The following is a 15,851-nucleotide window of genomic DNA, read 5'->3' on the forward strand; positions in this document are numbered from 1 at the left end:
CTTAAGCTGTCAAAAATGTTTACGTGCTGCAATATAAGTGATGAACATATTTGAAGCACCAGCGTTTTCTTATTTTATATGATTATGATTATTATTATGATTATTATTTATTTAACAGAACTGGGCTAACAAATAGCTATACAACAAACATATCTACAATCCAGAAGGAGGAAGGCAAATCATAGGCCATAATAACCCCACTCAATGTATGACTAGTCGGCTCACTCGTACATAATTATGTCTTTGTTACTAATAACTAATTTTTACAAATGCATTGACTGTAGCCCCTTTAATTTACGTTTAATTTATAACTCTACTGTTTTCTACACCCATTCTGAGGTGTAACGGTGTTGTGATTCCAGTCATCTACAGTGGAACTTAATTTAATGAAAAACTGTGTAAAAAACTATTGTAAGACTCTGGTGACATCAAACTACATCAACTTTTGGGAACTTAAGTAACATTAAATTAGGAAGGTAGCCTAAAAATATTTTTTTACAGAAAAAATAAATTAAAAATGAAAATGCAAGGACACTTAAATGGCTCCTGCCACCAACATACAGAGATGTCAGCCATTTTGTGCACTGAACTGATTTTCATGAGAATGCAGTTTGTGGATTCAATAAGAAACACTGAAATCACTGAGATACTGCATAACTAATTTAACTAATATTTGTGAGGTATTGGTTCCTTGTGAATATAAAGCTTCGTTAACATCAATATTACTTAAGCCCACAAAATGTCTGCTTCTACTGTGTGTAGGTGGCAGGGACATTTTAGTTGAGGTCATAACTATGGGAAATAAATTAATAAGATGAGTGAATGAGCACAGAGAACTTTGGTTCCAGAGAATCTGGTAAATTAACAGCGCGATCAAGATATTTGCCAAATTTTATAATCTCCCTTTCCGAAGATCCCGGAAAGGAGGTTAAGTGGCAAGAGCAGGAGGGGGAATGGACACGTGTCACCGTTGACCCGCCTCCTTTGATTCGCAGCATGATGATGCGATTCATGTCATCAAGTCCCGCTTCCGTCCACTTGGGCGGGACCCGGTCCTAGGTCCCGCCCACTAGCGAAGTGGGCGGGACCCAGGAGAGTTGGCAAGTACAGCCATCAAGGTGGGTGATATCACAGGAGAGGCAGATATTGTAATCTCATATGAATCAGTCATGTGAAGCTACGCTCATCTTCGATAAGACCATATCCCAGTATAATAGGCAGTTTCTAGCATATTCATTCTGTGAGAAATGTTTTGGCATTTAAAGAAACGTGAAGGTAGAAAGAAAGTACCACCCTTAAGGTGAACAAATGGTACCTTGATTATAGGTAACGAATAATGTAAACACATTTATACAAAAATTCTCTTCTAAAATATAGTTATTCTCTAGTTTAAGCATGCCATTGGTGCTCACTAATATTTTGGGCCTATGGGGGAATACCTCAAAAACCTGTTCCAAGTTCGTGAACTTGGGCCCTATCTGTACACATTGTGAGGCATTTACGTTGTGAGAGATAAGATGTTGCTTTGAGCATTCTGTCATTATTTTTAGCCCTGGTGCATAATATATCTACAAATACTTATTTTTCATGCATGTAACTAAAAAAACACCTGCATCAGATGGGTGAGGTGGCAATGATCTTCAGTTACGGAATACTAGCTTGTTCATACAATAGTGAATTTAAGCATGTTGCCAAGTATATCGATTCCAAAGACGGCAAGAAAATAATTTGCCTAAGTATATATAAAAAAAAAATCATACTTTGTAACACGTCGAAAACTATTTCTTGTTTGTCTTTTGTAAGCACCCAAAGTAAATGTCATGCTGCGTGACATGTGCCAAGCAGAGAAATCTAATATGTTACACGTAATGTCAGATACAGTATAATCTCCAGTTTAGCCAGGAACTTAGCAACAAGTGTAGTTCCATGTCTCAGCTGTTCGTTTCTGTGAAACCACAAAAAATTAAAAACACAAATGCCACCATTTGCAGAAGAGTTGAATAGATTAAGTGACAATGAGTTGTATCCTGCACAATACCAGACATGAAAAGGTATATTTACTAAACTGCGGGTTTGAAAAAGTGGAGATGTTACTAGAGCAACCAATCAGATTCTAGCTGTCATTTGGTAGAATGTACTAAACAAACGATATCTAGAATCTGATTGTTTGCTATAGGCGACATCTCCACTTTTTCAAACACGTAGTTTAGTAAATATACCCAGAAGACTTACTTCATAACATTTACGTGTCAGGGGCATCCTGCAGGGAAGACAACCCAACAACATGTTCTCACAAGTGCCCAAAAGACAATTTCAAGTTAGGTGTTATAGATAATTATTAATGAATAAACACTAAACTTTTTAATTTCAGAAAATCACCTTTGGTGTGTAGATAGTACAAATATACAGTATCAAATAGCAACCAATATATTTTCAGGCTAACTACCCTAGACTGATCAGGCTGCTATAGGATATGTTGCTATGGGTGACAGCACCCAGCATGTTATGAAATAAGCCTTTTTTGCACCTTGTCTACACAAGGTGAAGGTAGCCATTTTGTGGGGTGAACCAATATGTATTAGAATTCAGCCTATCAATACACAAGAATCCAGTGACATCATTGAAAATGCACCCAATCAATTCACTGAAAACCAGTGCCCTCATGGAGGCCTCAAAGTGCAACCTATCAAATCCCTAGGAATCAGGGTTTGTACAGAAGCAAAAAGTACCTCAGTGAAGTCACTGATTTCTAGTGCACGGATAGGCTGCATTCTCATGAATATTGATTTGGCTGACAAAATGGCTGCCTCCAGTATATGTAGGCCACAGGCACATTTTAAGGAAGCACTCACCTAGGCCTATTATAAACTGATATCACCAATCAGCACAAAAAGAGTTAATTATTCTTCACAGCAGCCAAGAGTGCCTGACTAATCTTAACTAATCAACATAGTCCTGATTTCTGATTTGTCCATCTCATAAATACACAGCAACTAGCAAATCAATGTGTTACAATCAGAAATAATAAAATCAGTTTTCTGCACTAGCAAATTAATAATACTATATCTTATTGTACTTTAGTGCACAAGCTGACATGCCATTATTGCCCGGTTTCATTTAGTTAAACGCACAACACAAGAAACATCTGAGCATTTGTGTAACAATTTCGAATACATCAAATTAAATTTTTGGACCATTGTAAAAATTACTTTGGAGCTCTGTGTACTCTCTCTAGCATATTGTTATGAAACCTGCCAAAGAAATGCATTTATACTCTATAGTAAAAATAAAGGTATAGAGATTTTTTTTTTTTAATAAACATCTTCTTTTCTATATCCCCCACCCCACCCATAATGCTGTCCAGATTATTATTTTAAAGTGAATGCAACATGCTCAAGTAGACTTTCTAGTCAATTTATCCAAATTCCAACAGGAATTGGCTTATAAATTGGTTCCAACTGGAACTGTTCATTTGGAATTTCCCAGTTCAGGAAATTGTACCTATACGTGCCTTGACAAGTACCCTAAAACAAAAGTTCCCCGATAAAATCCTCAAAAGTCCTGGGCCGTGCAAGCCTTCAGAATCTTCTAACATGGGTACTGTTACACTTATCAATAGATGAATCACTCTGACAGACCTACCCATGCCATCGATAGGTCTTTTGTATGCTCACGTGAGAGAACCATCTTCTGCTGACCAACTGGTAAACTCACTTGGGCAGACCTACCCATGCCATTAATAGATCTCTTGTTTGCTCATGTGAGAGAACTTTCTCCTGCAGGGCAAGTGGTAAACTCACTTGGTCAGACCTACCCATGCCATTAATAGATCTCTTGTTTTGTCATGTGAGAGAACCGTCTCCTGCAGGGCAACTGGTAAACTCACTTGGGCAGACCTACCCATGTCATCAATAGATCTCTTGTTTGGTCATGTGAGAGAACTATCTCCTGCAGGGCAACTGGTAAACTCACTTGGGCAGACTTACCCATGCCATCAATAGATCTCTTGTTTGGTCATGTGAGAGAACCGTCTCCTGCAGGGCAACTGGTAAACTCCCTTGGTCAGACCTACCCATGCCATCAAGGATCTCTTGTTTGCTCATGTGAGAGAACTATCTCCTGCAGGACAACTGGTAAACTCACTTGGGCAGACCTACCCATGTCATCAATAGATCTCTTGTTTGGTCATGTGAGAGAACTATCTCCTGCAGGGCAACTGGTAAACTCACTTGGGCAGACTTACCCATGCCATCAATAGATCTCTTGTTTGGTCATGTGAGAGAACCGTCTCCTGCAGGGCAACTGGTAAACTCCCTTGGTCAGACCTACCCATGCCATCAAGGATCTCTTGTTTGCTCATGTGAGAGAACTATCTCCTGCAGGACAACTGGTAAACTCACTTGGGCAGACCTACCCATGCCATCAATAGATCTCTTGTTTGCTCATGTGAGAGAACAAGCTCCTGCAGGGCAACTGGTAAACTCACCTGGATAGATCTATCCATGCTACTGATAGGTTCCGAGTTTGCTCATTTAAGAAAACCACTACCTTCAAGCCAACTCACTTTTAAAGACCTAACCGTGCTATTGATAGGACCTCTTGTTGGCTTATGTGCGGAAACCGATACCAGAGATCATATCAGTGAAAATCACTTTGAAATCACAGACAGGCCTACACATGCCTATACGATTAAGTCATTTTTCCGGTCATGCGAGGAGACCTCCAAGATGCCAACTGCCCAGGATACTGAGAACTAAATTTGAGGACCCAAGCCCTAGACTACAAATGGATGTGTGCAATACTCCATGTAAACACATACTGCACTAATGTCGATGTCAAAATAAAAGATCTGTGAATAGGGCACAATCAATTTCTATCTACACGTATATATTTATATGGATATGGTAAGTATTTTGCCTGTGATATAGTATCAAGAGACACTCTTACAGATGGCAAAATAAAATGGTTTGTATATTCTATCTACCTTATGTTGCTCCAAGTCACATGACCTCTTTGTTGTCTGTCTAACCAGCAGTGCATAAAAAAACAATGCACTGTAGGTTTATTGGACAGCAAATTGGTCAGTGACCACTACTCTTTCTCCAGTTCCCAAAACTCAAAGCCTGTGCCTGGAATCATGGCTATATCCTCCAGGAGAGCCGCGGTTCCGGTGAGGTTTATAAGTGTCCTGGTATGAGTCGGAGAACTCTTCTTCCACAAGAGGGTAATGATCACGACTGTGTTGAGAACTGGAAGACAAGCGGTTCCTGCTTTTCCGAGCTCTTTCATTGTGATAATTTTCGTCTGAGGTCATTAAACTTCGTCTCTCGATGGGGGAATTTTCAGTCGAATGGTTACTGTGCCTCATACGTTGACTCTGAAATAACAGTGGGATGGATATATTATTAGTGGTGCTTAATGTGGAATTCACCCCCCACCTCCACAATATTTAATATGTTACAGAAATGAGTGAACAATGTTAACTTTCTTTTCCTTGAGTGTAAGAACAATTTTGTTTACTCAGAAAATTAATATTAATGCTTAGCTGACAAAGGAAGAAGTCCAAAGACAACTGAAGAATATTAAGATAAATAAAGCTCCAGGTTCTGATGGCATACACCCAAGGGTTCTTATGGAGCTAAACTCAGAAATAGCTAGACCGCTATTCTTAATTTTCATAGGTTCAATCTCATCAGGCTCGGTACCAAGGGATTGGCGAATAGCAGATGTGGTGCTGCCGTTGTTTAAATAGGGGACGAGATCACAACCAGGGAATTATAGACAGGCGCGGGCTGGCAAGTTTCAGCCCGGGGGGCACACAGGCGGCCGCATCACATGACAAGCGATGCGGCCGCCGGTAATAATGAGGAAATATTGCATCCGGGGGGTGGGGGTTGGGGGGCTGGGCAGCCGTCCCTATCAGTGGTTAGACTGAGAGGCCCGGGGGACCGATGCCACCCTGCCCCCCGGCCCAGCCCACTCCTGATTATAGACCTGTAAGCCTGACATCAATAGTGGGGAAACCACTGGAAGGTATATTAAGGGATTGTATTCAGGATTACTTTAGTGGGAATCAGCATGGATTTGTGAGGGATAGGTCATGTCAAACCAATCTAATTAGTTTCTACGAGGAAGTTAGTGGGAACTTAGACCAGGGCAGCACAGAAAATGTGGTCTACTTAGATTTTGCAAAGGCCTTTGATACAGTGCCACACAAGAGGTTGGTTTACAAAATAAGGGAACTGGGTCTAGGAAACAACATTTGTACTTGGATCGAAAACTGGTTAGAGACTAGGGAACAGAGAGTTGTGATAAATGGAACATTTTCTTATTGGTCAAAAGTTTTAAGTGGAGTACCTCAAGGTTCCATGCTGGTGCCACTTTTTTAATATATTTATTAATGACCTTGGTGATGGTTTAAAGGATAAAGTTTCCATTTTTGCAGATGACACTAACCTCTGTAAGGTAATAAAATCAGAGCAAGATGTAGCTTCTCTACAGAGGGACTTAAATAAAGTGGAGGATTGGGCGGCCAAATGGAATATGAGGATTAACATAGATAAATGTAAGATAAATGTAAGGTTATGCATTTAAGGATCAAAAACGAGCATGCAATCTATTAATTAAATGGGATTAATTTAGAGGAATCTATAATGGAAAAGGATTTGGGAGTTCTCGTAGACAGTAGACTTAGCAATAGTGCTCAATGTCAAGCAGCAGCTGCAAGGGCCAATAAAGTATTGGCATGCATAAAAAGGGGCATAGACACAAGGGAAACAGTGTAATTTTGCCACTGTTTAAATCGCTGGTAAGACCTCATCTTGAATATGGAGTACAGTTCTATAAAAAAAGATATTTTGGAACTAGAATGGGTTCAGAGAAGGGCGATAAAATTGATAAAGGGTATGGAGTCATTAAGTTATGAGGAAAGGTTAGCCAGTTTAGGCAGGTTTACTTTAGAAAAGAGGTGTCTAAGAGGAGATATGATTACTATGTACAAATACATTAAGGGTCAATACAGAGAACTTTCATGGGAACTTTTTACCCCAAGGACTATACACAGGACACGCGGTCACCCACTAAGGTTAGAAGAGAGGAAGTTTCCCAACCAGAAAAGAAAGGGGTTCTTTACAGTAAGGGCAGTCAAGATATGGAATTCACTGCCAGGGAAGGTTGTGATGGCAGATTCAATAGATATGTTTAAGAAAGGTTTAGACAAATATTTAGCAGAAAAGTGTATCCAGGGATACGACCGTTAATTAACATGAAGGATAGTAGTGGATATAGGGAAAAAATAGGACTACAATATTGGGTCTGGAGGGAGTTTTCCTGATTGAAACAGATTGGCGGTTGCTTAATCTGGATCAATTTCAAATATAAGTGTGGGATCGCAGGAGATCCAAAAAAGTTGAACTTTATGAACTGGTGTCTTTTTTCAACCTCATCAACTATGTTACTATGTAAAATTATTCAAAAATTGTTCAGTGCAAATTCTGTAAAAATAGATCCCAAAAGTCAATGACTTTAGTTAAGAAGTAAATTATTCTTTTAGCAGCATTTTTTAAAGGGTTACCTTATTAGGGGCATGTGGCCACCAGAACATAAGGCTCACCATTGGACATTAGACTTCATAGTAATGGAGGCTGGTAAAGAGAGGCACTTAAAGAACTTCTGTCTCACCCCCTTGGTGTCTTGAGAAGACAAGAGACCCTCTGTGTTGTCAGTGATTCATTAGGATCATCACCTGATCTACACTGGGGTGGGGCAATAGGTGGGTAATTCAGCCATCAGGACACACTGTAACCTGAGTCTACAGCTCCATACCGGATATAACTTTTCTTCTCACAACTATGGACTCTAACATGGCAGCAGCAGGTTTTAGCCACTCTCCTGTCACTTCCCCTTCTTACCGTTGAGGTGACATCCCGGACTTCTCAACCGCAAAGCACAGTGGTAATATTCTCCCAGACTGTCCTATTTCTGGTGCTCACATGCACTATTGAACTTTATTATTAAGAACAATTCATTTGGTGGGAGGGACCCTAACATTGACCCAAGTCCTAAATCTGGACCCACATCAAGTTTTATGCCTAGACATAGCCCAAACCCTAATCCAAGTCTAACCATAAATTCAGCTCAACCTCTACAACTATCCTAAAGAATCTGTGCTTTTACTCCTAAAATGATTTAGATGTATTAATCCCTCAGTCATTTGCACCAATGAAAACTTCTCTCAAGTAGACTCCCCACATCCTACTTTTAGAGATATTGTCGCAATTTTCCCCTCAAAGGGCAACGATGGTCCACTAATGTGATCTTAGGCTACTATAATTATGAAGTGGTCATATTGTATACTTCACCTGAGCTTTTTTGGCCACTTATATTTATAACTATTTTTCGGCTTTATAAATTAGTTTCATACGTTTTATTCCATTTGAAATCACAGTTTATTCATTCCTTTTACTGAAAAAGAAGACGGCAGGGTTCAGTGTACTTATTCTCTCCAGTGACTCAACAATACCTAAAAATAGATAACTGGCCACACACATGCAGATATGGTCAACCAATTTGATTGACCGAATGGGTCTGCTATCGTAGTATATTTGGTTAAACAAACATTTAGTCCAATCAAAATTGATCATTTCTAAGAGACAATCTGGTTGGCTGATCATCCATGTTTCCATGTGTGGAGTCATCTGCTAAAGTCTAGAGATTCTCTAAAGTGTGTAAGGGAAGTATGAGATTTAAAAGAAACAAACGTGTTGTACTCTATGTAAATTAGATACCTTAAATAATGTCTCTACTTAAACCAGAAGTAAGGAACCTCCATTTCTCTCTACACGTGTGCAAAAGTGATTATTTAAGTAGTTTCCCACTAAGCATTTCATTGTTACTTCATAATTACTAAAAAGCCTCTTATGAGGTATAGGTGTTACTTACATTTTTGACTTTGCATTAAGCATACATTACTTTAGAGAATAGCTACCAATAATTTAGCACTATTATTTCCATATCATTTGCACCCTCTAATCCTTAATATAACTTAAGTTTTACATAATGCCGAAGCACTACCTAAACAGGAGGAAGGGGGACCTAAACAGACCATATCCTCTTACTAAACTGCGTGTTTGAAAAAGTGGAGATGTTGCCTATAGCAACCAATCAGATTAAATTTATCATTTATTTAGTACATTCTACAAAATGACAGCTAGCATCTGATTGGTTGCTATAGGGAACATCTCCACTTTTTCAAGCCCGCAGTTTAGTAGATATACCCCATACTGTTAAGGAGACATTAAAGGCATTAACCTTAACTTCAACAAGAGAGTTTAGAGCATCTGTAGAGCCCAATTTCTGAACTACTACACGGGTGTAGCTTTTAAATGACTGGATATTCCTATACGTGGTACCTGTAATCCAGAGATTGCTGTTGGATATGAAGTAAGTGCAGTAGATCCTAGATTTCTTCCCAGAAGAGGGGTCATAGGAGTGCTGCTTGTGGTGTGTGTGGCTCGCCAGTAAGCTTCTAGATACTCCGCCAAGTGCTCACACGCATCTTCTAGTTGATTCTCGTCCAAAATCACATCAAACATTTCCTGTTCGCCAAATATACAAACCACATTTCATTCTGATAGTCAATATGTGAGTGTGAGTTACCCTTGATAATTGAAAATATCAACTATATGAACTTGGGTGCTGAATTCTTAGTGTGGACCTGTCGGCTACATGCAGTAAAACCAGCTTACTTGTGGGCTGGATACATATTGAGCTTAACAACTGACAGGGAACTAGACATATTGGTCCTGATTCTTTAAGGAAAGTAAAATAAAAAAATTAGTAACTTTGAACATTCGGCAAAACCATGTTGCAATACAAGGGGTGCGAATTAGTTTATTATTTTGCACATATGTAAAATACTGGCTGCTTTTTCATGTAGAACGCAAATACTTGATAGCTTTATTTTTACACTAACATTAGAAGTTGATCTAAGACATGCCCTATCACAATTATAAATCTGTCCTCATATTTTAAATTTACCTTCCCCTCCAATGCAACATGGTTTTGCCAAGATCCAAAGTTACTCTTTTTTTTTTTGCTTTGCTTTCCTTAATGAATCAGGCCCATTGAGCCTAACGATTGAAAAGGAACTAATTACTGACATATGAGGCACAACCATTAGGTGGGGTATTAGTTCAGTCCACACAATGAATTTGAAGAAAGGTTAGGGTTTATGGTACAGGTGGGGATTCGGCCCACATTGCTCTCTGTTTGAGCTGTGTTCCATTATACTGACGTTGACCATACCAGAATGTAGCTGAAATGGTACTTTAACAAAGGATCATTGACATCTTTGAGGTAAGGATAGGGTTGTCCACAGACACAAGAGGAAGCACAAGTTACTGTATGTGTTTTCTTCTATAATCTGTCAAGCATTCACCCTGCTTCTCCCCCAATGTCCCTAGTGATCATCATAGGGATCAATGATCCTTTTTTAAAGTTCCATTTCAGCTGCATTCCGTTGAATAGTACAAAGCTCAAGCGGTGGGGGGCACTCATATGCACATACTCAGTTTATATTGTCTATTTTGGATTTAAAAAATTATTAGTAATTAAAGGAAGTGAACAAACTCTGTCTAAGGTTTAATTTACATGTGCAATTTTCAGCCGGTTTCCATGCATTGTAACAGTATGAATTGCAAACTAAGGGAAACATCAAACAAATGAAAGTCTAGGACATTGTTTCAACATTTTGGGAGGAAAGGATTGTGCTGTCTTTTTCCTGTGGACCTGCTCTGCTTCTATACTAAATCTATTGGCTTTCAACTTAACGAACCAATCACTGCCCACTGGACCCAATACTTTGAGTGTAGAAGACATGTGATTGGATGAGTGCAGCGGCAGACCAATCGTGTGCTTTTGACACCTTGTGATGCTCCACACAACTTTTGCATTAATCCTTGCAAAACCTACCAAATAAAGTGCATATATTCCTTCACACTACAAGATCATTTTGCTGGAATAGCCCATGTCTTTTAGGTAACACATTTTAATTTCCAAATGCCAGTAAATCTATGCCACAAAAGGTACATATTAAAGACAGAACACATATCAGTTACTTGATATGATTCATTTAAGACAGAAAGGAGGATAAACTGAGCCATCTATTATGAGAAACATGGAAATTAATTAATTAATGAAGTGACATTTCACTCTTTGCCCCATGTACATTTTAAGGTGGATGTACAAGCAAGTAAGGCAGGTGCACTCACATATATAAAGGAACAGTGCAAGTTCACATTTATTTTGGTTTGTGAATGAACCTTTACATTGCCCTGTGACAAGCACAATTGCGCAAAGAAAACATTTCAGGTTACTGTTGATTTCACATTTACAGTTTCCAACCAGAGTAAATCTCCATGAGCCTAGCGTGACTTACCAGTGCTCTCCTCAACTATGAATATGAAGGACATAAAAGAAGTATATACTTACTGGTGGACACTGTGCAAGCTTGTCTGCAGCTACTAACTGTACATTTAGATGTTTACTTTGGGATTTTCCTCTGGATTTAATCAGCCGCTGCAATACCTAGAATAAGAGAATCATATTTCAGACTTCATTTTAATTAGAGCGTTTCTCTCAAAAGAGCGTATCTCTAAAGCTGGACTCACAGGATCATCATCATCATCATCATTTATTTATATAGCGCCACTAATTCCACAGCGCTGTACAGAGAACTCACTCACATCAGTCCCTGTCCCATTGGGGCTTACAGTCTAAATTCCTTAACACACACACAGACACAGACTAGGGTCAATTTTGATAGCAGCCAATTAACCTACCAGTATGTTTTTGGAGTGTGGGAGGAAACCGGTGCACCCGGAGGAAACCCATGCAAACACGGGGAGAACATACAAACTCCACACAGATATGGCCATGGTCGGGAATCGAACTCATGCACCCAGTGCTGAGAGGCAGACGTGCTAACCACTGAGCCACCGTGCTGCCCTGATTAAGCGCATTTTTTGCATATACGCATACATCAAACTCTGAATCAGGCCCACAGACTTCAGTATGGTCATGCAAACTGATCGTTTCCAAACAAACTGAAAAATAATTTGAAATAACATCTAAGCAAATCATTGAGAAAATTGGCCAGGTTGTAACATTTCGGAAGCCGGCCATCTTTGAACGATCTCATTCATGAGTAATTTTTTTGTAATCGGCTAATTCTTGTTAAAACAGTCATTTTTGACATACAGTGCCAGATCTTATTAATTTATTTTTTTGCAGATGAAGGGTGTGATAATTGATTGATCAGATTTTTTTTCTATATTTGCCTAATCTGCGTGTGGTAAAATTGATCGCTAGTCTGATCATTCACCAATGCAATTGCTAGTGAAATCAGTGAGGCGTGAACATTTTATTTGTTCAACGTAGCAATTTGATGATTAAAAAACAATTAGTTTGAAAGATACGAACATCTGTACAAATTCTGTGGCTACCAAAATACATTTGGCAGCTGATTCCTCAGTGATGTCACACATTCCGAGTGAAATGATTGGCTGATTAATACAGATTCTGCCCACAACATGGCATGTACCAATGACTGTTGCACTTTACGTCGCACAGATGAATAAAGCTACAACTTCTGGAAAGAAAGGAGCAGATATGGAAACAGATGTCAGCGTCACAGACTCCGTAAAGATGAAAAGAAGTGACAAATACTGTTACCTTTGGAGAAGACACTTTGACGTGAACAATAATTGGTGCTAATGATGTCTTGATTAGTTGTGCTGGATGATTAATGGTATCTGCGTCTAGAATTACCAGCTGTAAAGAACGAGCCAGCTCAAAGATTCTTTCTATTTCACTTTGTACTTCAGCTGGGAATAAATAATGACAACAATTATTAGTACTATGTAAACATAACCCAATCAAATATGAACAAGCAAATAACAACAAACAAACAAAAATAGTATTCATTTTTAACTGTCCTCTTTCATACTTTCCAAAACAATTAAAATAATTTCCCTGGGTGTTTTGCTGCTGAACCTGTAAATCTAAGCATGATACCCGCAATCATGGAGTACTACAACCCCCAGCATTCCATGTTTCCTAGATTTAATCTTTTTTTTTTTGCATTTTAATTACTCCTCCTTAATAAATATCACCTTGTAAAACCTACAGATAAAAGCACAGATTGTACGAACTATATCTTCATGCAAAAAAGAGATTTTTATTGTGCAGTTAGTAATGAACATTTGGGACATTCCCAGGGACATATATTTAAGCTCCTGCAGTGCCCTCTTTATTAACAAGTAAGACATACATTTTAATAAAGCACTACTACAGTATTTCTGTATATTTTAGGGTCACGTGGAGTAAATAGCGCTTCTCCACAGTACCCTCTGCTGGCAACAGAAAATACAAGACCAACATTCAAATTGAGTTTTTATAGCATTTAAGAGTCACTCTAGAAAGAGATGGTGTAGCAAACAATCAGAGTCTTTTTTTTTTTGTTTAAGCGCACTTGAATTCTGACTTGTTGATTGCTCCTTTTCACCAATTTTCAGAGATGTCACACACCAACCCTCCCCCAAAAGTCCAATACATAGGACACCTATGGCTCTCCATTGGTTATAAAGCAAACAATTTAAGCATTCTCACATTTTATATATATATATATATATATATATATATATATATATATACACACACACAAGTTAACCCGTGCATGATACTCATGCATTCTAGTCAAATCAAGCTGCTTAAGGTGTTAAAAAGGTTCTTGTCATGCATTTGGACCATAGCCCAGGCCTCCTCAGGGGAAGAGCGTTACTTCCCGACGCAAGCGCCCTTTTTTAACGTGGTTTTGTCCACATGTCACCACCTCATCATTTTTCTCCATCACCTCATCCTTCATCTTCATCGCCACATCCTTCATCAAGCTACTTAAGGTGTTAAAAACTCCCCACTGTCACCCCCGGCAACCACCAACCACTCCCAACTGTCACTTCTCCTTCAAGAAATATATAGGTCAGTGTATAACTCTGCCCAGCAGGTGGCGCTGCAGCTTGGTTTTTTTTTCCCATACACGCCACTAGGCATTTATATAGTAGATATATATATATATATATATATATATATATATATATATATATATAGACATATATACATATAGAGACATAAACAGCTGGAGAGACACAGGCTGAGAGCCTCTGAATAGTGCTTAAAATAAGAATGAATTGATGATCACAAGTGATAGTTTTGCCTTAGATTTCCCTGTCTCTTGAAGGAGGCAGCTATTTTGTGGCCTGAATTGATATTCATAGTAATGCCTCTGGTTTCTTGCATGTAGCGGAGAAATATGGGAAGGTAGGAGGGTGGGCCCAGTTCCTAGACAAGGGGGTGGATCGTGGCCTATACAGCAAGGGACCATTTATTTTGGTGGAAATTTATTTGTACATCAAAGACCCATTAGTAGGCCCCTAAATTAAAGAGGCCCCCATTCATTAGTTGGATCCCAACTACCAGGGGTACCCCATGGAGAAGCCACCAAGACGAGGAAAGCCTTCAGCAAGCAATGGCCCTAGTAGCCAGAAGAGCCTTAGAAAGAAGCTGCTGACCTGTGGAGGTCGGTGTGTTTATCACTCAGAATGTGGGAGATGCAGTGCATTGCAGTGTAAAGCAGTGTGGCTACAGAGGAGGTCCTGGATATTGGGATGGATGTAAGGGGAGCAGCCTGGATTACTCTCTCTGTGAGAAGAGCCCTGTCAGAAGCTGTGTGGCTGAGAGAGAGCCTAGATATGAGGTTCATTGTCAGAGCAGCAGTGAGAGGAATGCCCCCTTGAAAAGTGCCCCCATACCGTGAATGGGGATTGATGGTCCCATACTATCTAAGTTATCTATTGTTGATATCAAGAGATAGTCAGGTGCCCAAAAAATTATTTGTCTTTGCACAGCACCAATAATAGCGCCCATTCCATACAACTTGCATTAAACACCTGTGTATCAGGAGACCTGTTATACCCACGTCGTATCTGGAGCTTAAGGGGAGAGATACAGCGAGGGGAGGGGGGGTGCCACACTACTCTTGGCCCCACAAGTAGGAGTTCCTGTAGTACCAGAAGGGTTTCACATCTACATACAGTGGAGACATTTTTGTGGCCTGAGCCAGTATTTATAAAAGTGCAGTCTATCAAGTCATTATGAACTAGGAACATCACTGAAATACGAGGTACTTTGTAATTAATGCCTCAATTCCTAGTTAATTGATAGTTTGAATCAAGGCTCAGCCCACAGAATGGCTCTATGATCTGTCTGTAGGTGATGGGTACAATTTAAAAATAAACTAATATATGAAAGCTGATATTCCTGTAGATGAAAAGTATTTGGGAGGCATGACGACAGGTTCAAACCTTTTATGCATTTATATTTGCATGTTCGTATATTTTTATTCAAACCCCATGAATAACATCAGACTAACTTGGATATATTAATATATACCTTATCTACCTTATCTGTAATCATCTGGTTTACACAGCATCAAATTATCAAGTTTAGAACATTTGCAATTCACATCTAATTATCACTTTCCCCAGTGATGGTTGTATATTTCTTCAGTGCTTACTATGAGGCTTAAAATATAGTGAGAATATTCACAAGATAACAGTATGGATGTAAAAGAAGCAAACTAATTAGTTGTCTTACTCTTCAGTCATATATGTTATGTGTATATATACATATATATATATATATATATATATATATATATATATATACATTACAAACGGTGGCACTCAAAATTCAAAATGTATCAAAAGATCACAGAAACAAGTTCCAACATTTCA

At 39.0% G+C, this 15,851-nt stretch overlaps 1 protein-coding gene across 1 annotated transcript in view; it reads right to left on the minus strand.

Annotated features, from left to right (window-relative positions):
- Positions 1-2,189: 2,189 nt before the first annotated feature.
- The window catches only part of CACNB4 (calcium voltage-gated channel auxiliary subunit beta 4), a 70,693-nt gene continuing 57,031 nt past the window's right edge, over positions 2,190-15,851 (minus strand). The window contains exons 10-13 of the mRNA XM_075180880.1: positions 12,733-12,884; positions 11,491-11,586; positions 9,411-9,596; positions 2,190-5,377 (exon numbers count right to left, since the gene is read on the minus strand). Coding sequence (XP_075036981.1) covers positions 5,117-5,377; positions 9,411-9,596; positions 11,491-11,586; positions 12,733-12,884 — 695 coding nt within the window. The 3' untranslated portion in view covers positions 2,190-5,116. The remainder of the gene's footprint in view (positions 5,378-9,410; positions 9,597-11,490; positions 11,587-12,732; positions 12,885-15,851) is intronic.

Source organism: Mixophyes fleayi, chromosome 7 (genome assembly GCF_038048845.1).
Source record: "Mixophyes fleayi isolate aMixFle1 chromosome 7, aMixFle1.hap1, whole genome shotgun sequence".
Classification (NCBI taxonomy): Eukaryota; Metazoa; Chordata; class Amphibia; order Anura; family Limnodynastidae; genus Mixophyes; species Mixophyes fleayi.